At 39.2% G+C, this 26,470-nt stretch overlaps 1 protein-coding gene across 2 annotated transcripts; it reads left to right on the top strand.

Annotated features, from left to right (window-relative positions):
• The first annotated feature begins 337 nt into the window (after nucleotides 1-337).
• LOC127454123 (bromodomain-containing protein 2-like) lies at nucleotides 338-26,267 on the top strand. 2 transcript variants are annotated; one of them, XM_051721098.1, is made up of 12 exons: nucleotides 338-470; nucleotides 3,650-3,938; nucleotides 4,121-4,327; nucleotides 5,187-5,334; nucleotides 6,819-6,994; nucleotides 12,243-12,701; nucleotides 14,168-14,296; nucleotides 17,279-17,536; nucleotides 17,779-18,023; nucleotides 18,146-18,462; nucleotides 19,651-19,779; nucleotides 24,980-26,267. In XM_051721098.1, exons 1-12 carry the CDS (start codon nucleotides 439-441, stop codon nucleotides 25,108-25,110), a joined length of 2,520 nt encoding a protein of 839 aa, XP_051577058.1. In that variant the 5' UTR covers nucleotides 338-438; the 3' UTR covers nucleotides 25,111-26,267. The 2 variants fall into 2 exon arrangements, with proteins under 2 accessions (XP_051577058.1, XP_051577059.1); XM_051721099.1 differs by having other exon boundaries at nucleotides 4,121-4,258; nucleotides 24,980-26,265.
• Nucleotides 26,268-26,470: the final 203 nt, after the last annotated feature.

The following is a 26,470-nucleotide window of genomic DNA, read 5'->3' as shown; positions in this document are numbered from 1 at the left end:
ACGAAATTCAGACACAAAAATAAAGCAGAAAAAATTCCTCATATATCTTTGCTTTCCTAAATTAAATAATGTCTTTCTGAGTAAAGTCTCATTTAAATTCACTGTGCCAAATACTTAAATCGCTAAATATTCCAGTTTCATCATTATAAAATCCTCACCAGATGGTATCGTGAGTCATGCACAAACTCCTCACTTCCGCTCTGCCGTATATGGGCGTATCCTTCGCTTGAGGGGCTTCAAACTAAGCCAATAAGAAACCGGACTCAAAGGCGGGCCGATTTTTGATTGGCCAGTCGTGAGGTAATATATAATCCCGGGAGCGGAAATTGAAAGGCGCCATTTGCTCGTTGGACGGCGCGGGCAAGCTCGAGCAGAGTGAGATAAAGCGGAGGCGAAACCGCAGGATACCGCACCGTAAAACAATCGCGATCCATCCGTATGGAGGCGGCCATCAACCCGTCTTTTGACAGGTAGTATTGGCGAGCTTTCGGAGTCTATAAACGAATCCTATGTGTATCTCTGATCACAAAGGATGAGGAAAAAGGAATGAAGCGTTTGTTTACATTGCGTATTTCCTTTTAATAGGGTGTGGAATTTAAAATCTCGATTAAAACTGGATTTTGTATCCTTTTAAATGAGTTTCAGCCATTTGAACAGCAGCATGCACCGAGCATCCCTGTGTTGTGAGGTCGAAACTGCATCAGTTCTCTCCGCCATCTTCAGCATTTAAAGGGCTACTGCACTGTAACACTTACACATATTCACCATGGTTACCACAGTTCACGTCAAAATACCATAGTTACTGGTGTAAAATATCAGTTCTTGTTAAATACAGCTGCAAAACTCTGGTAACTTGGAGTATAAAGAACTACTGTCTATAAAAAGATTTTTTTTTTTTAATGCTACTTATGCTAAATTTTTGAAAGGATATTTCATAGTAGTAAATATGGTATTTTATTAAAAACTATAGTTGCAGTGGTGCATTTTTGTAAGGGAAATTTTAACACATTTTATGCATGGTTTTGCACAAACCTGCATTCAATGTGGTCATTTTAAGCTCTTAGGTTTTGAAATAACTTCCCTGTGCATTAGATTAGTTTGCCTGTTTGTGCTTGAAGGTAATTGCACAATTGAAGTGTATGCATGTACTGAGCCGGATGTACCATATTTAAGCTGTTTTATCTATGCAAAGTCTGTTCTGTGCATGCAGTAAAGTGATCACTAAAGTAGGCTGTATAGTGTGGCATGGTGTATCAAAACAAGCTTGTTTACAAACAGAATAGGTGGGGTAGATAGAGTAACAGACCGGATGACACTCACAATAAAGGATGTTAAATTATGTTGTACTGTACAGTGTAGAATTTTGTCTGAAGTGTCATTAGTTATTCCATAACCATCTGTCTGACTGTATATTTATCTCAGACAAGAACATGTCTGGTCATATTACACCACAAAAATCCAATTTTGCTTGTATCATTATTTTCATGATAATTAAGCACTTTCTCTTTCTCCCTTACTCTAATTTCTGAAATGCACACAAAAACGTATTCCTATTACAGAAATGCAAAACAGAAAAAAAAAGATTAAAATTAGTATATACATTGTAAGGTATTTGAACATCATGGTAGTATTTGTTGTACCACCATTACACTGATTTAGATTAGAAAAAAGATTGTATTACTGTAATGAATATTGCTCGATTTTTGCATGATAATTGTCATGAACATGTCACAATGCAAAAAATCTTAATGCTAAAATGTGACCTGGACATGTTTTTGTAAAATTGACCAATTTGACCAATCTGTCTATCTAGCTAGCTTTGGAAATGTATTTTTAAATGCAAAAATAAAAGAATAGATTTTTACCACACAGCTGGAAATTTCTTATAGGTACAGTAAAATCTAAACGATTCAATATGCAATAAAGTCAATAGAGTAATTCTGTGTCAATTCAAACAGAGGTTCATGGCTCAAAATTGTGGTTTTGATAACTGATTTACTGGTGAAAGTTAAACAAATGATGATGAAAGCTAAAATATTAAATAGTAATCCATTATTTTTTAGAGGGGGGTAAAAATTATAATTTTTGCCTATGATTTTGGAGCAAAACTACAGGTAAAAAAATAACCTTAGAAAGATGGCAGCATCATTATTTTATTTTTACACAGAGATAAGTAGGTCTGTTAATAAAATAAGTTGACTATCACCCCTTGTTGCATTATATGCCAATGGTGTTAGTCAAAAAATTGGACAAAAACACTTTGTGTGTGGTGTTTTTCCAAAGTTTGGGTGCCAATAACTCAAGAAGTATTACATATATCTTAATATCCTTTTAGATTCTGGTTCAGAACAAACTTCTCTTTTTGTATCTTAATTTTTAAGGCCCTGTATGGTTAAATCCTAGAGATATGGGGCTCTCAAATTGGCTCTGTGTGTAAATTTGTTACATTTTCTCATTTTCAATGGTGGAAAACCAAATGTTGGGCACATGGCATGAGGCTACTTTTTCTTGTCCAACAGAAAATACTGTCTACAAATGCACTATTATTAAGAATAAGGGACACATGTGGCTCTTCAGAAAGTACATACCGATATGTAGTTTTTGGATTTCAGAAATGTACATCTGGAAAGTTCTGGAATGCATCATTTGGGGTCCACACACCGAAGGTGCTGAAACACTCATGTATTTGTACTGATTTTTGTATTCTTTTTCTGCCCTTAAAGTGTCAGAGAATTAAAATTGTTGAGATCCCAAAATTGGTGGGATGGTCCCAAATCCCCCCCACTACTCCAAACACGAACACACACACACACACACACACGGGCTAGAATCAAAATTCTCCAAAATCATAGGCGAAAATAGTCATTTTGACCCCTTCTACAAAATAATGGATTACTCAATAGTTTGGCATTTATCATCATTTGTGTCTGTCTTCAGAAAAAGTATTAACAAAAGTATGCTGTTTGCACCCCTAATGAAATAACGAACAGTATAGTGGCATCACTGCTGTATGTTTATTGTTTAGAGGCCCACAGAAACCCTACACCAACCCCTAAACCTAACCCTATCCTTACCTTACAAAAAATAACCATTGTTTTACTACAGTAACCATAGTATCACCATGGCATTTTGTAGTAAAATAACAGTAACCACAACATTAAACATAGTTACTATATTAACGCTATATTACTGTTGTAGCACCATGGTAAAGTGAATTAAAACTATTGCTTCCGCCAAAAAACATAGTTATTACTATATTACTAGAGTAAAACCATGGTTAATTTTACCCGAATCAAACCTTTCAACTCCCTAATCTTCAGCATGACCAAATCACTGCGAGGCAATAAACCTTTATATAAATTTTTATTTTTTATTATAAGTAGTATTAAAGGAAATATTAAGAGTAGAAACAGGATGGAAAAAAAGTTGGTCAAAAGGCAGAATCGAACCTGGGTTGTCCGCACAAAAAAAAAAAAAAAAAAAGAATTCCCAACCCCGTCGTAACACCCCACGCCACTGCAGTAACACTAAAGGATGCAGTTTTTCCACCAGACTGAATTGTTGTGGATGTAACGGCATGTATAACCTCTACTTCTCCATATTCAGATTGTATTGTTTGTCCATGTTTCTCTTGTTTTGTCCACTGCAGCTCTGTGGGAGTGGGGCTGTCTGTCATGAGTGGGATGGAACAGAGTTCCGGCAAGCGTATTCGGAAACCTTCGCTGCTGTATGAGGGCTTTGAGAGTCCGTCTCTACCCCATGCGCCTCTGCCCGGCCCTCCTCGACCCCAACTGCCCCCGGTGAAGGACCCCAGTCGACAGGGACGAGCAACCAACCAACTACAGTTCCTTTATAAGGTGTTGGTGAAGGCATTGTGGCGGCATCATTTCGCGTGGCCTTTTCATGAACCGGTGGATGCGGTCCGACTCAATTTACCTGTGAGTAAATGCTCACTTTCTGTCATTAATTACTCACCTTGCATTAATATGCTAATGAAGAGATATATATATATATATATATATATATATATATATACACACTAATATGCTAAAGAAGAGAATGCATATACAAAATAATCTGATGGGCCATCCAGTTATACAGTTTCCTGTTTTGCTTTCAGGACTACCATAAGATCATAAAACAGCCGATGGATATGGGTACCATCAAGATACGACTGGAGAATGACTATTACCGCAGTGCTAGCGAATGCTTGCAGGACTTCAACACAATGTTCACCAACTGTTACATCTACAATAAGGTGTGCGTGTGTGCAGACACAAACAAGTTGCCATGGAAACATTCTGCAGTGGTTGTTCATTACCTAAAGGTTAGAACAGGAATATACAGCCTTGAACATGGTTATTTCATGTAATTGCTGTAGCTTTATTTGTGGTTTTATCATAAGAACAAAGTGTACTTGTTTGGGATTTGCAGTATCTTAATCTATCATCATTGACACTACTCTTCCATACTTTTATCCTCACTTCAATGCATATTTTGTTATTTTGAATTAATTTAGTGTTCTAACTTGAATCGAGGGAATGCAAAGAAAAATGCGACTAGCGTTAGGTCCTGTGTTATGCACCAAATTTGGATTTTTTCTGTATATTATTAGGATTTTGGTTGAACAATTAACTGCATCTGGAATTTTATTCATTTTGGACACTTGTCACGTCTATGTCTGTGCCGGTCATAGTAAGGAAAGTCTAAGAATACTTCTTAACATTCTAAAAAACTATCGATTGATTAATCCGCTATCCGTAATTTAAATGATAGAAATATCAACAATGGTCCTTAATGTTGCATTGCAAAGACAATTAATGTGAATATTTGATATTTTTTAACATTCTATAAATCAATTTTAAAAACTATCGACCGATTAATCCGCTATCGGCAATTTAAAATTATCGAAATATCAACAATGCTGCTTGATTTTACATTGCAAAGACAAGTAATGTGAATATTCGATATGTCACCCGGCACTAGCTGTTATTCATTTCACATGTTAACAAAGAGGTTAGCCAATTATAACAGTTACTGACTTAAAGAAGTCTTAAAGGTACAGTAGCCTGTTTAATTCTTAACAGCCTGTTTAATTCTCAGAGAGAGAGATAGTAAAAAAAGTCATGAAAAAAAAATTATGACAAGTGTAGAATATGGCCCATTAAGAGAATGTTTTCTTACAGCCTACAGATGATATAGTGCTAATGGCACAATCTCTGGAGAAGGTCTTCTTACAGAAAGTCGCCCAAATGCCCCAGGACGAGATTGAGTTGGCCCCTCCAGCTCCGAGGGGCAGAGGAGCCAAGACTGTGAAAGGACGCAGAGGGAGAGGTGAGTTACAGAGTGATGGAGCTGGAGGAGAAACTGGGGGGGTCGCGGGTCACATGTCTCTTCTGATAGGGTCATGGACAGCAGGGAATGAACAATGTTAAATGCAATTAACTCTATATATAGTCATGCATAGAAGGGTTGCATGGTATTCCAGTGCTACGGTAGTATCACGATAATAAAGCTTCAAAATACTAGCGGTGCCACAATATTTTTTTAAACTGTAGTATTGTTAATATGGTAGTACCGTAAGTTGTATGTGCGGTAGTAAATTTTTTTCGCTAAAACTTTCATTTGAATCAGACCTTTAAAGTAGTCTTTTTGAGTGGCGTCCCCTACACGTAGTGCCCTTTAAGAGTGCAAAATGCTGTTTAGAATTTGCCCCTTACATGGAATTATTTTTCAATGCATTGTTTTCCCATGCTTCAAACACACACGTCTGAATCCCAGCATGTTAATTTGCCGTGTCTCCTTATGGATATGGATTTAAATAAAACTTTTTAAAAAGCACAATTCACGGATTGACGGTCTCAGACGCAGAGGCAAATGAGATTCATCCTCTGCCACCCAGATTGAGGCGAGTCACCACACCACCACGAGGACTTAGAGCGCATTGGGAATTGGGCATTCCAAATTGGGGAAAACAAAAAAAAGAGGTTAGGGTTATAAATAATATACATTATAATAAATAGATATTTTTTTCTTCTCTGTATTCTTTTTCAATAATAACAATAAAAGCGAGGCTTCTCTCTTTTTGATGTGCCATAAGCATTTGTTTTGATTCTAAAACAAAACCCTCAATCATCCTTTTGCGTGGCTATATACTATATAAGATGCACAATTAATAAAGGCTTTATTTAATTATTCCTCAGTTAATTAACACAATGCGATCAATGCAATAGTAAATCTTTTCATCTCCTTGAGTTTTTCTTATATGAAGTGCCAGTGGTGAAAGATTCTGCCAAATTAGTTTGTATCTGAGGTGATTTTTTGCTTTTAGCACCAGTGGTTGATGGACCGCTTGATGTGGAACGCATCTTTTGGCTCATGTATTATTCTTTTGCGTGCTTGATTTTGAGGTGGTAAAACAGACTGCTTGTGATTTACCTTCACGCGACACAGTTTTAAATTTTACTCTGTGTCGGCCTTTGTAAACCCAAACCAGATGTCGCATACATTTGCTCGTTTGGGAGTCGTACCATTGTGCATGTTAATTTTTTACTTGTTTCTTTTTTGTCTCTTTCACGCTTAGTGTCATGTACAGGGACAGTAGAGTGCCACGCACATGGATATTTACATACCGGGAAATTCTCGGTATAGCAAAATCTCTACCAGTTGACACTTTATTCCGTCACCGCAATATATCGCCATACTGCCAAGGCCTAGTATGACCCATACACTGGCAAAATACATTGTTTGATGTTCAGTCTTTACTGCCTTACTGATGCAAATAGTTTGGCTTTGATATTGTACTTTATTTCCATCAGGTGGAGGAAGTGTTACCAGCGCTCACCAGGTGCCTGCAGTATCTCAGTCGGCTTATTCTCCTTCATCTCCTGATATACCAGATTCTCGGTTTTTCACCTCTCCACAGACCCTGCTGAGCAACACTGGCCCACCTCCATCACTGATGAGCACACCTCCCACTCAGCCCACTGCAAAGGTACGTACACATTAAACTTCTTTTTTCTGTATGTTCAACGAGGAAATCTGTTTTTTCTATCAATAGCAGATGGGGAAGACGTATTTGGAAGGCTGTTTGAAAACAATGTTTATTTTTGCAATAATGATCGGTGACTCAGAAATTACACTGCAGCTTTAAAGATACTTTAAGGTGCTCTAAGCGATTTTAGCCATTCTGGAACTTCCACATCACTGAGCTCTTGGTCCCCCCTGAGCGTTTCACAGGAGCAGGACAATGGCACTTGTACAAGCAGGTGTGGGCTGCCCTGTGAATGCGCACAATGACTGACAGGCAGAAAGTCTTCTGATTGGATAAACAAATGATCTGATCATGGCCGCAATGATAAGTCTGGCATTAGTATTCTAAATGGATAGTTTTCACTGTAAATTCTGATTGGATGTGCCACATTTGCAGTCATTGCAGGGCTCCAGACAGCGACTAAAATTCTCACAAATGCAACCAAAATTATCTGAGTCACAAAATGTTGCGACAAAATTGGGTACACTCTGTGCGTGTTCATATCACTGATATATGTATATATAGAACTGGATCGCTGACGCAATGGTAAACTGCCTGCAGGAGGTGAAGCCACCGGAACTGTTCGAGCGGCCATCTTGGTATGCCCAAACTCTCATAGATCATCATTGACTGACATTGATTGAAAACACCCCCATTGCAACATCTCCGACCTGCGGATATGACAGTTGCATTTCGCCCTATAATGACTATCATGTTTAATGTGCTCGTTATGGATAATACTCGTACGAGGGAGAAGATACAAGCGGATTGCGATGTCAGAGCATTCACCTGCCCCGGTGTTCAGCCTATCAGTGCAGCACACTGATCACCAAAGGAAGCGGGACAACTGTCCACAAGATGTAATGTAAGTAGGAAAAGCTGTAATATCTGCTTGTTTAGGGTGACAGTACGTCTTTAACCCCCAAAAGTGACTTAAAAAAAAGTCAGACTGGGATTTCTAAATCGCCGTATATGCCCGGGATTTCCTTGTTTTCATATTGAAGTGCTCTCTGTAGTCATACATGGATACATGTCATTAATACGTGTTTTGTTGCCATTTAAACCTAGCGGATCAGTTTAATTTGAACCAACTTTGCGTGTCTCCCTTTTTGTGCATCCTCTGAGCGTGTGATAGAGGGAGAGAGAGCACACGCTCTTATTTGTGACTGTGAGAAAAAGGCACTTTTTGATGAAAACACAAAACAAGTAACTCTGAACAAACACTTTGATGTTCACAATAAATAAGTCTGAAAATGTCTGTTTGTATCTTACCTCAGTTTCAGTGAACTTGTTTACATTCAGTCGATCTGCTCGCTGATGAAGTTTGTTAGAGGTGGATACTGTTTGACATAGATACACATAACTCGCTCAGGCTTTCAAGAAACAAGAAAAATTCCAGACTTTAAATAATTACATGTGTAGGACGTTTGCGTTATAGGGGTGTACATGCAGATTTCAGATATAAAATTGGTGATTATGTGACTGTTTACTCATTGAAATGAGATGATTGATGACATTGGTATATTTGTTCATAGCAATATGGCAGCGCAGTGACTTCACTGAGATTGTCATGAGCAATCCAGTTCTCTATATACAGCTGTGCTCAAAAGTTTGCATACCCTGGCAGAAATTGTTACATTTTGGCATTGATTTTGAAAATATGACTGATAATGCAAAAAAAAACTTAAGTCTTTTAAAAATAAAGTCTTTTATTTAAGGATAGTGATCATATGAAGCCATTTATTATCACATAGTTGTTTGGCTCCTTTTTAATCATAATGATAACAGAAAACACCCAAATGGTTCGGGATACAAAGAAAAACCCACAGTAACCTCAGGAGAAATACAGGCTGCTCTGGAAAAAATGGTGTGGTTGTTTTAAAGAACACAATACGACCATAAAAATGAAACAAATACTTGAACAAAAATGAGCTGCATGGTCGAGTTGCCAGAAAGAAGCCTTTACTGCACCAATGCCACAAAAAAGCCTGGTTACAATATGCTTGACAACACCTTGACACGCCTCACAGCTTCTGGCACACTGTAATTTGGATTGACGAGACCAAAATAGAGCTTTATGGTCACAACCATAAGCGCTATGTTTGGAGAGGGGTCAACAAGGCCTATAGTGAAAAGAGTACCATCCCCACTGTGAAGCATGGTGGTGGCTCACTGATGTTTTGGGGGTGTGTGAGCTCTAAAGGCACAGGGAATCTTGTGAAAATTGATAGCAATATGAATGCAGCATGTTATCAGAAAATACTGGCAGACAATTTGCATTCTTCTGCACGAAAGCTGCGCATGGGACGCTCTTGGACTTTCCAGCATGACAATGACCCTAAGCACAAGGCCAAGTTGACCCTCCAGTGGTTACAGCAGAAAAAGGTGAAGGTTCTGGAGTGGCCATCACAGTCTCCTGACATTTAATATCATCGAGCCACTCTGGGGAGATCTCAAACGTGCGGTTCATGCAAAACGACCAAAGACTTTGCATGACCTGGAGGCATTTTGCCAAGATGAATGGGCAGCTATACCACCTGCAAGAATTTGGGGCCTCTTAGACAACTATTACAAAAGACTGCACGCTGTCATTGATGCTAAAGGGGGCAATACACAGCATTAAGAACTAAGGGTATGCAGACATTTGAACAGGGGTCATTTCATTTTTTTCTTTGTTGCCATGTTTTAGTTTATGATTGTGCCATTCTGTTATAACCTACAGTTGAATATGAATCCCATAAGAAATAAATGTGTTTTGCCTACTCTTTCATGTTTTCTTTAAAAATGGTACATATATTACCAATTCTCCAAGGGTATGCAAACTTCTGAGCACAAATGTATATCAGTGGTTCATATACAGTTTCATCATATCATCTTGTGAGTTATTGAATAAACTTGCAGACCTATTTGTTTTATGGCCAATTTTCACGCTTTCTGTTACGATGAGCTCGCTGCATGCAACACCTGCATCTGCAAAATCGTCAGCATTACCCCCAACCAGTGTGGTTTCGTAAAGTGATGCAAAGGACAGATGCCATCCATGCTGCATTCCTGGACCTGAAAAGGGCATTTAACAGCATACCACATAAGCTCATTTGGCATGTGCGTCGATCCCACAGTGTCCCCGAACCCTACGTGCATTGGACGCAACTCTTGAACTGTGACGTCACAAGCTCTGTGCGCTGTCCTTTTGGGATTTCACCACCATTCGCCATCTGTGTTGGTGTCCACCAAAGATCGGTCCTCTTGCCCCGGCTGTTCAGTCTATACATGGTTACCATGACCAAAGACATCCAAGCACCACACCCCTGAAAACTACGTTGATGATGTAATGCTTGCTAAAGAAACACTGCAAGACCTCAAAGACCAAGTGCAGCAGTGGAAAACTTGGTTGCAGGAGAATGGGTTGCGACTCAACATCAAAAACATGGAATACCTAGAATTCAGACCACCGATAAATGGCACCATCCGCATCAACGAGAAATACCTTAATAAAATTGTCCAATTCAAATAACTTGGCTCACTCATCAAGTATGATGGCGACACTCTTCCGGATGCCAGAGCGTGAATCAACCTTAAAGTGTCTTGCAGTCCTCTGTGACTGCAAGATACCCATCCATCTAAAGGTGAAGATTTACAAAACTGTTATACAACCAGTAGAGCTGTATAGATCTGACTGCTGGCAATGCAACACAAACAAATGCTCCTTGTTGTGGAAATGAAGATGCACTGGTGGTTGCTCTGAATAACTAAAATGGACCACATCCCAAACCAGAACATATGCAAGACATTAGATATAATGCCAAGCACAGAGAAAATGTGCAAAATACGCCTCAGATGGTAGGCCATGTACTCTGTAGTGATGACCAAACTGTGGCAAATATGGCCCTACGACTCCACCCAGAAGGCCTCTGGACCCATGGACGACTGAAGAAATGCTGGCTCAATAAGTTGAAGATATGCAACAAGTCAACATAGCATTAAAAGACGCCCTTGACTGGACCTAGTGGAGAGCGGAATGCAAGAAAGCAAACCTTGCAACAATGCGGGAAACATGCTAGGAAGAAAGAGCTCACTGCACGCAACAACAAACACAGCAAACTTAGAATTAGTTCACCCAAAATTGAAGATTCTCTCATTATTTACCCTCATGCCATCCAGATGTGTATGACTTTCATCTGCTGTAGAACCACAAACCAAGATTTTTAGAAGAAAATGTTAGCTCTCTTGGTCCAAACAATGCAAGTGAATGGTGACCAAAACTTTGAAGCTCCAGAAGGCACAAAGGCAGCATAAAAGAAATCCATAAGAATTCAGTGGTTTAATCCATGTCTTCTGAAGCAATACACTGGTATGGGATGAGAACAGACCAAAATAGACATCAGCAGTCTCCTTCAGCATTAATGATTTCAAGCATGTTTACACTTCCTAGCGCCATCTTGCACTCTGCACATGTGTCCAGCACTAGGAAGTGTGATCGAGCTTTAAACCATGATCAAGCTCAAGATCATGATCACTGGCAAGATGTACAGTGAAAAAGGAGTTATATTTTGGTCTGTTCTCACCCAAAACTGATTAGATCACTTCAGAAGACATGGATTAAACCACTGGAGTATTATGGATTACTTTTATGCTGCCTGTATGTGCTTTTTGGAGCTTCAAAGTTCTGGTCACCATTCACTTGCATTGTATGGACCTACAACGCTGAGATATTCTTCTAAAAACCTTTGTTTGTGTTCTGCAAAACAAACAAAGTCATAAACATCTGGGATGGCATGAGGGTGAGTAAATGATGAGAGAATTTTCTTTTTTGGGTGAACTATACCTTTAAAAACTTAAGTTCTTCCTCCTCTTTACCTGGTTAGGAAACATCCCAAACACATTACTCCATGTTTCTTTGTTGCTCTCGTGTATAAATAACAAAGCAATCCCACTAATAGCTATGCAGATATATTTTGATGGTTGAAAAATCATGCCGTCTGCTGTTTGCTCCATAAACATGCCAGATTTAAACGTGTGCAAGTTAAGAATTGGATTGTTAAACTGTTCCTCACACAAAGCTTTCATATGGCTGCAGAAGACTTTGAATATAGTGCTCAAGTTGTATGGACTACTTTAAAGCACTTTTTAGTTCGTAGTAGGTTCAGCACAAGTACATTTGTCAAATTAAGCTGTAAATGAAAGCGCTATGTCCATTTTCTCTCCACAGAAGAAGGGCGTGAAGCGTAAAGCTGACACCACCACACCCACTACACTTGGCTTCCCTGTTCCCGGCCACATGGGAGGAATGGGCAAAGGTCACGGATCGGGTGGAGAGATGCCTTTTTCCCTCTCCTCCATACCTGTTGACTGCGCTCCCAGCATGGGTGTGGTCAGGGGCGTGAATGAGCCCGCCCACCTGCAGCCCGTCTTAGGGCGACCGCTGTCTCGACGGCCAATCAAACCTCCATGTAAGGACCTGCCCGACTCTGTGCGACCCCATCAGCCCTCACGAAGGGGGAAACTGAGCAAGCAGTTGCGCTACTGTAGTGGCGTCCTTAAAGAGCTGCTGTCAAAAAAACATGCAGGATATGCATGGCCATTTTATAAACCCGTGGATGCATCAACGCTGGGTCTCCATGACTACCATGACATCATCAAACACCCCATGGACCTCAGCACTATCAAGGTGACTTGCATGCACTGCATCTGCATGAACAAACACACGTACAGAATATAATGTATATTGCTTACTATTTTATTAAATGGTATGTAAAACAGATTACATGTAATGATTAACATCATCTTGGAATAGTTATTTTTAGTTACCCATTCTGATGGTTGATGTGAACATTAACTGAAGCGCCTGATCCGTATCTGCGTGATTGTATGCACTGCACTGCACTGCACTGCTGCCACACGATTGGCTGATTAGATAATTGCATGGATGATTGTTGGTGCCAGACGGGCTGGTTTGAGTGTTTCTGTAACTGCTGATCTCCTGGGATTTTCACACACAACAGTCTCTAGAATTTACTCCGAATGGTGCCAAAAACTAAAAACATCCAGTGAGCGGCAGTTCTGTGGACGGAAATGCCTTGTTGATGAGAGAGGTCAACAGAGAATGGCCAGACTGGTTCAAACTGACAAAGTCTATGGTAACTCAGATAACCGCTCTTTACAATTGTGGTTAGAAGAATAGCATCTCATAATGCTATTCTGAGATGCAGGTTGGTGCTGTTTTGGCAGCACGAGGGGGACCTACACAATATTAGGCAGGTGGTTTTAATGTTGTGGCTGATCAGTCAGAATAATAGTAGAGAGAATTTTCCCAGTGGGTCAGAAGTTTGCATACACTTTGTTAGTATTTGGTAGCATTGCTTTTAAATTGTTTAACTTGGGTCAAACGTTTTGGGTATCCTTCCACAAGCTTCTCACAATAAGTTGCTGGAATTGTGGCCCATTCCTCCAGACAGAACTGGTGTAAGTGAGTCAGGTTTGTGGGCCTCCTTGCTCGCACACGCTTTTTCAGTTCTGCCCACATATTTTCTATCGGATTGAGGTCAGGGCTTTGTGATGGCCACTCCAATACCTTGACTTTGCTGTCCTTAAGCCATTTTGCCACAACTTTGGAGGTATGCTTGGGGTCATTGTCCATTTGGAAGACCCATTTGCAACCGAGCTTTAACTTCTTGGCTGATGTCTTGAGATGATGGCCATTAAAATATTCTGTTCACAAGTAATATTTACTTTTTTTTTTTTTTTTCTCCAAAAGATCTCTTGTCTCATATTTCACCTCAAGCATGCTCTTCACTGATGTAAACAAGTACAATAGCTTTTGAAACCATGTGAAACAGACATCCATTTTTAAGTGATAGAAATAATATTCACACAATAAATATTGAAATGGTTTAATTTACCATTTGTTAAGATTCTCATAGTTGTAATAATGTAATAATTTGTAATATAATTATGGGTTTTCATAGTTTAATATTAAAGTCTGTGTCTGGAATGAGGCTAAAGAGGTAAAATCTATACATAAAAGGCCTTTGAAAATTAATACAATTGACAAAGTTTCCAAGTCAGTTTTTTTTTTTCTTATTCTGAATCATAATGCAGTGATGTGTAACTCCTCATCTTGTTTGTTTGTTTCAGAGGAAGATGGACGAGCGTGAGTACAGAGACGCTCAGCAGTTCAGCGCTGATGTCAGACTCATGTTCTCCAACTGCTACAAGTACAACCCACCCGATCATGATGTTGTCACCATGGCACGAAAACTACAGGTAGATAAACTACAGTACCTTAGTATTTAGAATTTAGAGATGGTGCAATTTTGAAATTTTAAGCCAATGAATCTTATAAAACCTGTTAAGAACATGGACCGTTATGGGTCAAATTGATAGGTGACGTATTTTAAATTTGGTGCTATTGCACTCTGTGTTAGTAAATGCCTGACGAAGGTCATGCGACCGAAACGTTGCCATAAATACATTTTGTAATACTCTTTGCAAGCTAAGATGGTTTGTGGGATTTTTTTTTTATTTTTTACAAAAAATATACGGTTTATGTATGTGTATACACTGGCACCAAAATTTGGAATAATGTACAGATTTTGCTCTTATGGAAAGAAATTGGTACTTTTATTCACCAAAGTGGCATTCAACTGATCACAATGTATAGTCAGGACATTAATAACATGAAAAATTACTATTACAATTTGAAAACAAATGAACTCCTTCAAAATGTTCTCATCAAAAAATCCTCCATGTGCAGCAATGACAGCTTTGTAGATCCTTGACATTCTAGCTGTCAGTTTGTCCAGATACTCAGGTGACATTTCACCCCACACTTCCTGTAGCACTTGCCATAGATGTGACTGTCTTGTCGGGCACTTCTCACACACCTTACAGTCTAGCTGATCCCACAAAAGCTCAATGGGGTTAAGATCAATGGGGATAATATTGACCTTAAGACATGCCATTCTATTACATATTGTGGCAACTCAAAAACAATGTTAAGCTTAATTTAATGAACCAAATAGCTTTCAGCTGTGTTTGATATGGCAAGTGATTTTCTAGTACCAATTAGCGATTTAGCATGATTACTCAAGGATAAGGTGTTGGAGTGATGGCTGCTGGAAATGGGGCCTGTCTAGATTTGATCAAAAATGACTTTTTTCAAATAGTGATGGTGCTGTTTTTACATCAGTAATGTCCTGACTATACTTTGTGATCAGTTGAATGTACATTATTCCAAACTTTTGTGTGTGTGTGTGTGTGTGTGTACAATTGAAGTCAGAAGTTTACATACACCTTAGCCAAATACATTTAAACTCAGTTTTTCACAATTCCTGACATTTAAATGTAGAAAACATTCTCTGTCTTAGGTCAGTTAGGATCACTACTTTATTTTAAGAATGTGAAATGTCAGGATAATAGTAGAGAGAATGATTTATTTCTGCTTTTATTACTTTCATCACATTCCCAGTGGGTCAGAAGTTTACATACACTTTGTTAGTATTTTGTAGCATTGCCTTTAAATTGTTTAACTTGACTCAATGTTTTGGGTAGCCTTCCACAAGCTTCTTACAGTATGTTGCAGGAATTGTGGCTCATTCCTCCAGACAGAACTGGTGTAAGTGAGTCAGGTTTGTGGGCCTCCTTGCTCGTACAGGCTTTTTCAGTTCTGCCCACAAATTTTCTATCGGATTGAGGTCAAGGCTTTGTGATGGCCACTCCAAAACCTTGACTTTGTTGTCCTTAAGCCATTTTGCTGCAACTTTGGAGGTATGCTTGGGGTCATTGTCCATTTGGAAGACCCATTTGTGACCAAGCCTTAACTTCTTGGTTGATTTCTTGAGATGTTGCTTCAGTATCCACATAATTTTCCTTCCTCATGATGCCATCTATTTTGTGAAGTGCACCAGTCCCTCCTGCAGCAAATCACCCCCACAACATGATGCTGCCACCCCCATGCTTCACGGTTGGGATGGTGTTCTTCGGCTTGCAAGCCTTACCCTTTTTCCTCCAAACGATAGTCATTATAGCAAACAATAAAATTTGTTTCATCAGACCAGAGGACATTTCTCCAAAAAGTAAAATATTTGTCCCCATGTGCACTTGCAAACTGTAGTCTGGCTTTTTTATGGCGGTTTTGGAGCAGTGGCTTCTTCCTTGCCTAGCAGCCTTTCAGGTTATGTGGATATAGGACCCATTTTACTGTGGATATAGATACTTGTCTACCTGTTTCCTCCAGCATCTTCACAAGGTCCTTTGCTGTTGTTCTGGGATTGATTTGCACTTTTCACACCAAACTACGTTCATCTCTAGGAGACAGAATGCGTCTCCTTCCTGAACGGTATGATGGCTGCGTGGTCCCATGGTGTTTATACTTGCGTACTATTGTTTGTACAGATGAACTTGGTACCTTCAGACATTTGGAAATTGCTACCAAGGATGAACCAGACTTGTGGAGGTCCACAATTTTTTTTTTCTGAGGTCTTGGCTGATTTCGTTTGATTTTCCCATGATGTCAAGCAAAGAGGCACTGAGTTTCAAGTTAGGACTTAAAATACATCCACAGGTACACCTCCAATTGACTCCAATTAGCCTATCAGAAGCGAATTGGCTAATTACCTAAAGGCTTGAAATAATTTTCTGGAATTTTCCAAGCTGCTTAAAGGCACAGTTAACTTAGTGTATGTAACTTCTGACCCACTGGAATTGTGATGTAGTCAATTAAAAGTGAAACAATCTGTCTGTAAACAGTTGTTGGAAAAATTACTCATTTCATGCACAAAGTAGATGCTTGACAAAACTATAGTTTGCTAATATGAAATCTGTGGAGTGGTTAAAAATTAGTTTTAATGACTTCAACCTAAGTGTATGTAAACTTCTAACTTACATTTTTATATATTTTTTTTAATTGTTCTTGATATGATCATCCTTCTACAGATTATTATTAAACAGGTTTATCTCATTTACCATTTTTGCCAGTTTTCTTTCTTTTTTTTTAAATTTCTTTTTTTTTATTGTTTGGATAGTAGTGGTCAGTATCAGTACATTTTTACAAAAGCATTGCTCCGGTGTGTTGCAAGGCTACTGCTACGTCACAGCTCCAACAGTTATTACCTATAATATTAAACATTTTCTGGACTCTCTTCTCCTTCAGGACGTGTTTGAGTTCCACTTCGCAAAGATGCCCGAACAGCTCCAACAGTTATTACCTATAATATTGAAAATTTTCTGGACTCTGTTCTCCTTCAGGACGTGTTTGAGTTCCGCTTCGCAAAGATGCCCGATGAGGTTTCGGAGGAGGAGGAATTGTCTCCCATGCCACTAGGGCGAAACATGGGCATGCTGGGCATGCACCACTCCTCTTCCTCCTCATCCTCTTCTTCATCCTCTTCCTCCTCATCAGAGAGCGAACCAAGCAGCGACAGTGAGGACAGCAGCCCGAGTTCTGACAGCGAGGAGGAGCGAGCGCAACGCCTGGCCCAACTGCAGGACCAGGTGTGTACTCAGGTACACAAAACCTTTCTCTCTTCACATATCCACACAGAAGTTTAAAGAAATAGTTCACCCAAAAATAAAAATTCTGTCATTACTTGCCCTCCACTCCTTCTAAACCTGTATGCTATTTTTTTTCTCTTGAAATCAAAAGGAGAATCCTTATTTTATCAATGCTATTGATAAAAGACTAGTAGTCATTTATAATTGGATCAGTAGCATGCATGATTTAACGCTGTGTATCTTATGTATTTTAGCTGAGAGCGGTGCATGAGCAGCTGGCTGCTCTCTCCTCTGGCCCCATCGTCAAACCCAAGAGGAAACGAGAGAAAAAGAAGGACAAGAAGAAGAAAAAGAAGCCGGAGAAGCGCAAAGGAAGTGCAGGTTTGATGAGTGATGAGCGCGAGAAACCCACCAACATTTCTAAGAGCAAATTGAGCCGACTGTCACTCTCATCTGCACAAAGCAAGAAAGGGCCTGCTAAAAAAAGCAACAAGAGCAAGTGTGTAGTTTTTATTTGACTAGCTCTTATTAAAGGGATAGTGCACCCTAAATGAAAATTCTGTAATTTACTCACCCTCCTGTCGTTTCAACTCCATACTACTTGTGTGTTTTGTTTGTCAGGAACACAAGGAAATCATCCTCGTCATCTCATTTTGCGGCAGCAGCTGTCTCCATCCCTCACTACGACTCTGAGGAGGAAGAGGACGGTCTTCCCATGAGTTACGATGATAAACGTCAGCTAAGCCTGGATATCAACAAGCTACCCGGGGAGAAACTAGGCCGTGTGGTACACATCATTCAGTCGCGTGAGCCCTCCCTGCGTGACACCAATCCAGAGGAGATCGAAATCGACTTTGAGATGCTCAAGCCGTCCACGCTGCGTGAATTAGAACGATATGTAATGACCTGTCTCCGCAAGAAGCCCTGCAAACCTTATGGTGAGCAGAGATGTAAAACTCACGGTGAAACTAAGATCTCATTCTAACAAGGGCTTGACGATATAGCTAAAAGTATATTGCTTTTGAACAAACAGGCATTGTTGTCATGTAGATTCAATACGTTATCTAGTTTCCAAAAATCAAGGCATGTTTTTTTTTTACAGTGTTTTTCACTAATTTCGATTGAATGATTTAATGTATATGCACCAGTATAACAATACGTGGTAATAAGCGGCAATATTTTCCCACATATATATTTACTAAAACGTTTTAATATGAAAAATCCCACACGGAGATGTTTTGAGTTTGAATTAATTGATGAATCAGAGTAATGAATCAGTTCATAGAAACTGACAGTTGCAACTGATTCATGGAAATTAATCATATTTACAAACATATACTTCGGTTGTTTTTCCACACTGTCATTTTCTATCTGCACTTATATTGTAATCTTTATTTTAAACCATTTCTGCACACAATCATATATCGCGTACATTAATGCTGGGTGATATGGCTACAAAAAATATATTCTATATTTTTCAGCCTATTGATGATGTTCAGTATATATCTCAATAACTACGTATTTGCTCTGAAATTGCTCAAAAGTGTTTTTGTTTTTTTTTTGTTTTTTTTTTTAAATTAGAGGAACCATCATTTTGTCCAAACATCTATTGTAGCCAAATAAATTATATATTTTAAAGGCATCAAATAAAAATCTATTTAATAATAATGATGGCATGTTTCCCACAGTTTTTCACAAGGGAAAATGAGAATTATTCATTTTCATTGATATGCACTTTTATATTTGTATTTATTTTATATGCAATGATACATAGTAGCCTAATTTATTTACCTTCATATGTTTTTACTAAAAACAAATTTTGAATGAACAAGGTTTATTTTTTGGAACCCTGTTGGATATTGAATAATAATATATTATTACTGTGTGACCAAGTACATTTTATTATAATATTATACTGAATTATAATGATTATTTTGAGGATTAGATTTGTTTTATATAAAATAAATATATTTCTGTCCTATTAACTTCACCTTCACCAATAATCACACATGACCATATCGCCATTTTGATGTTATTTTGATTAATTTGTCACCATGTCTGGTCAGGACAGATCCTAGTATAGTTGTTAACTAACCAGTTCCTTTTTTTTTTTCTTCTCTGTGTAGTAATAAAGAAAGAAGGAGGTGGGAAGAGCCGAGAGGAGCTGGCTCTGGAGAAGAAGAGAGAGCTGGAGAGAAGACTACAGGATGTGAGCGGACAGCTGAACTCTGGGAAGAAACCACAGAAACCCAAAGGTACAGTCAAGTTAAAAGTAGTTAAAATTTCAAATAAGAAATATTTGAAAATCAGAGAAAAAGACAAAGGTACATGACTTTGTACTTCTTTCATGAAGAAATGAACTACAGTCCGATGAAGCATTGCGAATGACGTAATCAAATTGGAAATGATGGAAAAAATACAAGTTGGTTGTTTTCTAGAAAGAATATATTTGAAGTTTAATGCAAAATATTCAGATACAGTATTGATAGTATTCGATTATGTCATGCCCACGAGAAACATTTAAGTTTATATAGAGAAATGCTGAATAATATTTCACGAAGGTGTTACGAGAAGATATATATGAAGATGAACTTAACTGGTGGATTGGATCCTTTCAACTTTTAAGAAAAACGCTTCAGGTTCTGATATTATCCACGTGCTGTGATCTCAATACTTAATGCACACTGTTAGTGCTTACACGAGTCTGGAAAGATATTGAAGTCTCTAAAATCATACATTATTTTGTCTGTGGGTGGTTGATGGACATTAAATGTTTATTGTTGGGAAAGAACAATCAAGACGACTGCATCAGATAATATGAGAAATAAAAAGCGGTTAAACGGGCTTCTGGTGTAATTTTTACTTTTATATTCATTGTCATTTTAAGCATTCATAGCATATCATACTTATAAATCAAGAAGGGTCTCTTTATTCATAGTTTTATAGCTCTGTCTTTGCTGATACCTGCTGCTATACAATGACTGAGAGTGTTTACTCGACTTTAGAAACGAGACCAAGCCAAGTTTTGTATTACCTTGAATGTAACTGTAACAGTTTGTTGGGTGTAAGGAGGAGGAAGCAGGGACTGGATCAACAATCCACGTGAGCTTTATTTAAAATCACACAGAAATCGCTTTCCAGCGTAAACCGTAACCAAAAACACTGCTTTTCAACCTTAAGCAAAATGCTCAGCGTTTACACTCTCTCTCTTTTCTCTGGTGTAGGGCTCTCTTAAATCCCTCTCACGCCCTCACTGCAATGAAAAACAGGTGTTAGAGATATTCATTGACAGGTGATCATTCTCGCCATTCTCATCTCTCACTCTCTGTTCACAAACCGGCGCTCGACCTTGCCCCATCCACCACATACCCCCATCTCCTGACTCAGGCCAGGGAGCCGTCCGGCCTGCCCATAAAAACGAGCCATACCTAACCGATCAAGCAGTTCATCAAGCTGAGGAATCTGGTACGCATCAAAATTAGACACCGCATCGACTTTCCTATAATCCACACAGAAACGGACCTCACCGTCACTCTTTGGAACCAGCTCCACCGGGCTGGCCCAGTCACTGTGGTATTCCTCTATTAATCCCATATCTAGCATTGCTTTTAATTCTTTCTGAACCACTTCTTTTTTGTGCTCGGGTAACCAGTAGGGACGACTGTACCACTCCCCCATGGGTTGTTTTGATATGGTGCTCTATGAGATTCGTACGACCGGGAAGAGGCGAGAACACGTCAGAGAATTCTCCTTGCTACCTGGCAACCTCTGTGACTTGTGACGGTGAGAGGTGGTCTCCGTGGGTGACTCGATCGATGGCTTTTAAGTTCACCTCTGGTCCAAGCTCCTCCTCCTCCGGAACCACCATCGCCAAAGTAACAGGGACCGCCTCTCTCCATGGTTTTAGGAGACTGAGTTGGTAAATCTGACGTGCTTCGCCTCCTATCTGTTCGTTAAACCTCATCCATTTCCCCGACTTGCCGTGTGACCTCAAAGGGCCCTTGCCGCTTGGCGAGTAATTTAGAGCTCTGTGGGGAGCAATACAAGGATTTTATCTCCCGGTGTAAATTCCCGTAGCTGAGTACCCCTATTATACAGCCTGCTTTGATGTTCTTGAGCCCATAGCAAATTCTCCTGCATTAATCGCCCCACTGTGTGGAGTTTTGCTCTCAGGTCAAGAACATATTGTATTTCTTTTTTGCTGTTTGAAGGTACCTCCCAATTTTCCAGTAGGACGTCGAGCACGCCACGTGGACGACGCCCGTACAATAATTCAAATGGGGATAACCCCGTGGAGACTTGCGGGACCTCTCGTACTGCAAACAATAAGGGCTCGAGCCACTTATCCCAATTTTGAGCATCTTCGTGCACAAACTTACGAATCATATTCTTTAGTGTCTGATTAAATCGTTCAACCAAGCCATCCGTTTGGGGATGATAAACGCTGGTCCGAATTGATTTAATCCTCAGTACTTCATACGGTTCGTGTAGTGTACGTGACATAAATGTTGTGCCCTGATCAGTGAGGATTTCTTTCAGAATCTCCACTCAGGAGATTATTCTGAAGAGTGCCTCCGCAACACTACGTGCTGAGGTGTTGCACCGAGGCACTTCTTCTGGATATCGCGTTGCGTAGTCCACCAGACCCAACACAAAGCGATGCCCGCGTGCCGTCTGCTCTAATGGCCCGACCATGGCAATTCTTTTGAAGTGGACCTCGAATAACAAAAACGTGCACAATGGCGCTCTTGGGGTGGCAGGCGGATTCACTAGCTGACATTCACGGCACGCCGCACACCACCTGCGGACATCCCCGTGAATTCTCGGCCAATAGAAATGGGCCATTAGACGGCTCAGTGTTTTTTCTGCCCTAAGTGACCCATCATTGGATTATAATAAGCCGCCTGGAATAACATTTCCCGACTGCTCTTCGGCATTAACAATTGGGTTGTATCTTCCTTTGTCTGAGCATCCTGTGTCACTCGATACAACCAATCATTGATAATTGAAAAATACAGATATATGAGTGCAATGTCTGGCTGTAGGCGTTGACCATCAATCACTTTTTCATCAGTTATGCCAAATAAAAATAAATGGACATGACATTTTGATTTGCATTGAAATTGTGTAATTATGTGAGAAGAAATAAATCACTGAACAGCTGAAATCAACCTTCGGTTTGCGTCGGAGTTTTCTGTTGTGTATATTTTGCGAAAATGGCCGTCTGCCACCTCATTATCCAGGCTATTACAAGACTACTTGCCAAATAAACAAATAAATGGACATGAAACATGGATTTGAGTTGAAAATATTTTTATTACCTTACTTGAAGAGATTGCACAGTGATCAAAGAACCAGAAAGACCCGGATGAGCGGCCTGATATGTTGAGCTACGGTGGTTACAGAGCAATAACAGACCACTAGATGGCGCCACTGACCAATCAGAATCAAGTATTCCAGACCACCATGTAATAATTATAATTAATTAGTAGCAAACTTTGTAAAAACGAATCTAAGCACAATCCAGAAATAATAATAGCCACACTATGGCTACGTTCACACAGTCAGTGTTTGGGATTGACAAACGCATTACTTACAGGTGTGAGTCTTGAAATGCCCTTTTTATACAATATCATATAGTAGAGGCTTGAATAATGTCTGTATGAGCGAACAGCCGAAGTCACAACCGTAGTCTAACAGCTGTATCCATAGTGACAGTGACTGAAGTAAATATTAAAGATGGCGATGTCCATAACACTGGCATGTCTTTTCACAGTTGACTCTGCGTTATTAAATAAACAAGTCCAAATGAGGCGCAAGTTCATCCATCAGATCATAATTAAACGACAGCGGCTTTGAATGGTTTTTAACCGCACGCAGAGTGCAGCTTTTGTCATGTGGCTCGTGCCCATGAGCAGCTGGTGGAAAACCCGTCACATTATATGATGTGATTAACAACTAGTTGTTCCGTTTACACAGCACAGGTTTGCTGGGAATGCGGTTGAGAGTCCTGAAAATTTGCGGGTGTCAGTTTGGATATAGAATGCGGTTGTCATGCTTGTAAATAACCGTCCAGTGTGTGAATGCAACCATATTAAGCACTCAAAACAGGTCAGAAAACCGTATTCTGCTGCTGTGTGAATGTGGCCAATGTTTTTTTTATTTTTTTTTTCCAATTTGGAATGCCCAATTCCCAATGCACTCTTGGTCCTCGTAGTGGCATAGTGAATCGCCTCAATCCTTGTGGCGGAGGATGAATCTCAGTTGCCTCCGCGTCTGAGGCCGTCAATCCGCGCATCTTATCACGTGGCTTGTTGAGCGCGTTACCGCGGAGACATAGCGTGAAGCCTCCACACGCGCTATTCTCCACACATTCACGCACAACTCACCACAGGCTACAACGAGAGCGAGAACCACATTATAGCGACCACGAGGAGGTTACCCCATGTGACTCTACCCTCCCTAGCAACCGGGCCAATTTGTTTGCTTAGGAGACCTGGCTGGAGTCACTCAGCATGACCTGGATTCGAGCTCGCGACTCCAGGGGTGGTAGTCAGCGTCTTTACTCGCTGAGCTACCCAGGCCCCAAATGTGGCTAATGTTGAAGGGTTGGCACTGCTAAGAACATGTAACTTTTCATTTAAATTTTTTCTGTCTCGCTCTCACGTTAACGAGTACAAAATGCCATAAATGGACGTGACGGTTGTGAAAGTGGCACTAACCTATAAACTACATGAGAAACCATCCAAAATGCTTTGAAACCCGCAGACTTTGACTTCTGAGATATTGTATGATATCCATTAATGCTGCATGACTGATTGAATTAACCAAAAACCAAAGTGCAAAATATTTTAGGAGTTAAACATAACCTTTATTCATATCAATCATTTTATCATATTTAGCTTCTTCTTTTTTAAAATTTTTTTTTTTTTATCTTATGTATTTATCTTTCACTGTGGCTTTCTTTTAAAATTTTGGCCTGTCAACGGATGTGTTGAACAGATCCAATGTTCAATGGAAATAATTTATTGTTAGAACAGTGAAAAAGCTTTTGTACCTCGCTGTAAGTTTTAAAACTGATGACTATTTTGTGATCTGATGACAAAATAATGTAAGTTGCAAAATATTGTTATCGGTATCAGCCAAAAATATTCATATCGGTGCATCCCTAAAAATACTATTACATTAAACATGTTTAAAAGTTTAGCATTAAGCAAAAACAATAGTACACGGTGCACCTGTAATAATGATTAATAATAGATACTTTGCATCTGATGCTTGCTTTTAAAAATATCTTGACGAAAATGTTAGTTTTAAAAAAATTTGCCTTATAGGGCCAGTGAAAATGTCACCAGGGCAATTAAGAAAAGGCCAAGCCAGCAGAAAAAAATCCTTACTTTCCTAGTTTTTTTTGTTGTAAAAACCTGCCTTTCTTTTTTTTTTTTGATCTCACAGTGGAGAAACCCAGCGTCATGGAACCTCACACCATAGCATCTCGTCTCAGTGCCAGCAGCTCCAGTTCAGACTCTTCCTCATCATCTTCTTCCTCCTCTTCATCAGACACCAGTGACTCTGACTCAAGGTGAAGAGATCTTCCTCTAGAGCGAGACATGCTGGATGGCATAAGAAGTGGGCTCTCCCAGCACACACACATCTGGGAGCTGTAGCCCACCGTACACGAGGACACGTCCGTGCCTCCTAATCCCTTGCTTGCTGTTTATTTCTGTGTAAAAAAAAAAAAAAAAAAGGAAAAAAATGTATATATTGTGTAGGATGATTTTTGTTTCTTTTATAAAGAAGAATTTTACCAAAATGCCCATAATGGGAAACTCCAATGGGAGTATACTAAAACCATAACTACTTTTCTAAGTTGACGAAATAGCTTGTTGTTTTGTTTTTGCTTCCTTTTCTCTCCAAACAACATTTGTGGTTTATCTCTGTATCATTTTAAAGACCGATCCCAGTGTTTATATCTCATATTGTGTAACCAAAACTTACATGAAGGTACACACCTCTTAAATATCGGACTGCACGATTTAAAGCCAAACCGAAAATATTAATTACTTTTTGTTGGGTTTTAAAGAGTTTTTATTTTTGTGCTACAATGCACTGTACGGTTTCAGAATTTGTTTTGGAAGCATAATGAGTACCGCATAGTTTGTTGTGATGTACGAGTGAATGCTGTCAAGTGTCAACTTGATATATAAGAGTTCTTTTAATTACTTTATATTTCTTTACATGGTCAAATGAAATCACATACTCAGACACTCCAAACATAAATCAGTCATATTAGGCATTTGTGAAATATTAGTGACAAGACATTTATCTCTTATAAAGTGAAGCATTGAAAATAACAGCCATAATGCCTCGTTGGCTTTCTGAAGATGGACTGCATTTGTCGAGCACTAGAGAAACACGACTAGATTCAGTTGTGTTATACATTAGGTATTTGAAAAGGTATCAAGTTGAATGTTAACTTAAGACTTATGGGTTTTAGGAGAACTGTAGAGGCATCGCATTTAAGCAATAGAGTGATCATTTATTAAACAATGTTACATATTTCCTGTATATAGTTTCCATAATGCCATGATGCTACTTTTCCTTCTGCTTCTCTCTTGTTTTGTATTTATTTGCATTGCTTTTCTAAAATATTATTTTTGAATGTATGACAAGTGGCAGATTTTCTGTGATATATTCCATATCTGTGGTATAATTAAGAGTTCATGCACCTTGGATTATACATTGGTTTTTATTTGGTTGAAAATACAAATACAAGTGAATCGCGTGAAATTGTCTTTTTTTCTTAGTACTGTTTTGCAACTATGCAGAACAAGAAATACTAGATCTGCTACTGTTGGCAGAATGTGGTGTTTACCATACATGTTAAGTACTGCTTTCGATTTAATACAGTGAAACAAGGTTTGAGTACTGGAACTTTGTAGGTTC

The sequence above is a fragment of the Myxocyprinus asiaticus genome, chromosome 16 (genome assembly GCF_019703515.2).
Source record: "Myxocyprinus asiaticus isolate MX2 ecotype Aquarium Trade chromosome 16, UBuf_Myxa_2, whole genome shotgun sequence".
In the NCBI taxonomy this organism is placed as follows: Eukaryota; Metazoa; Chordata; class Actinopteri; order Cypriniformes; family Catostomidae; genus Myxocyprinus; species Myxocyprinus asiaticus.
Note: the sequence above shows the minus strand (reverse complement) of the source record. Positions and strands in the feature narration are given on the sequence as shown.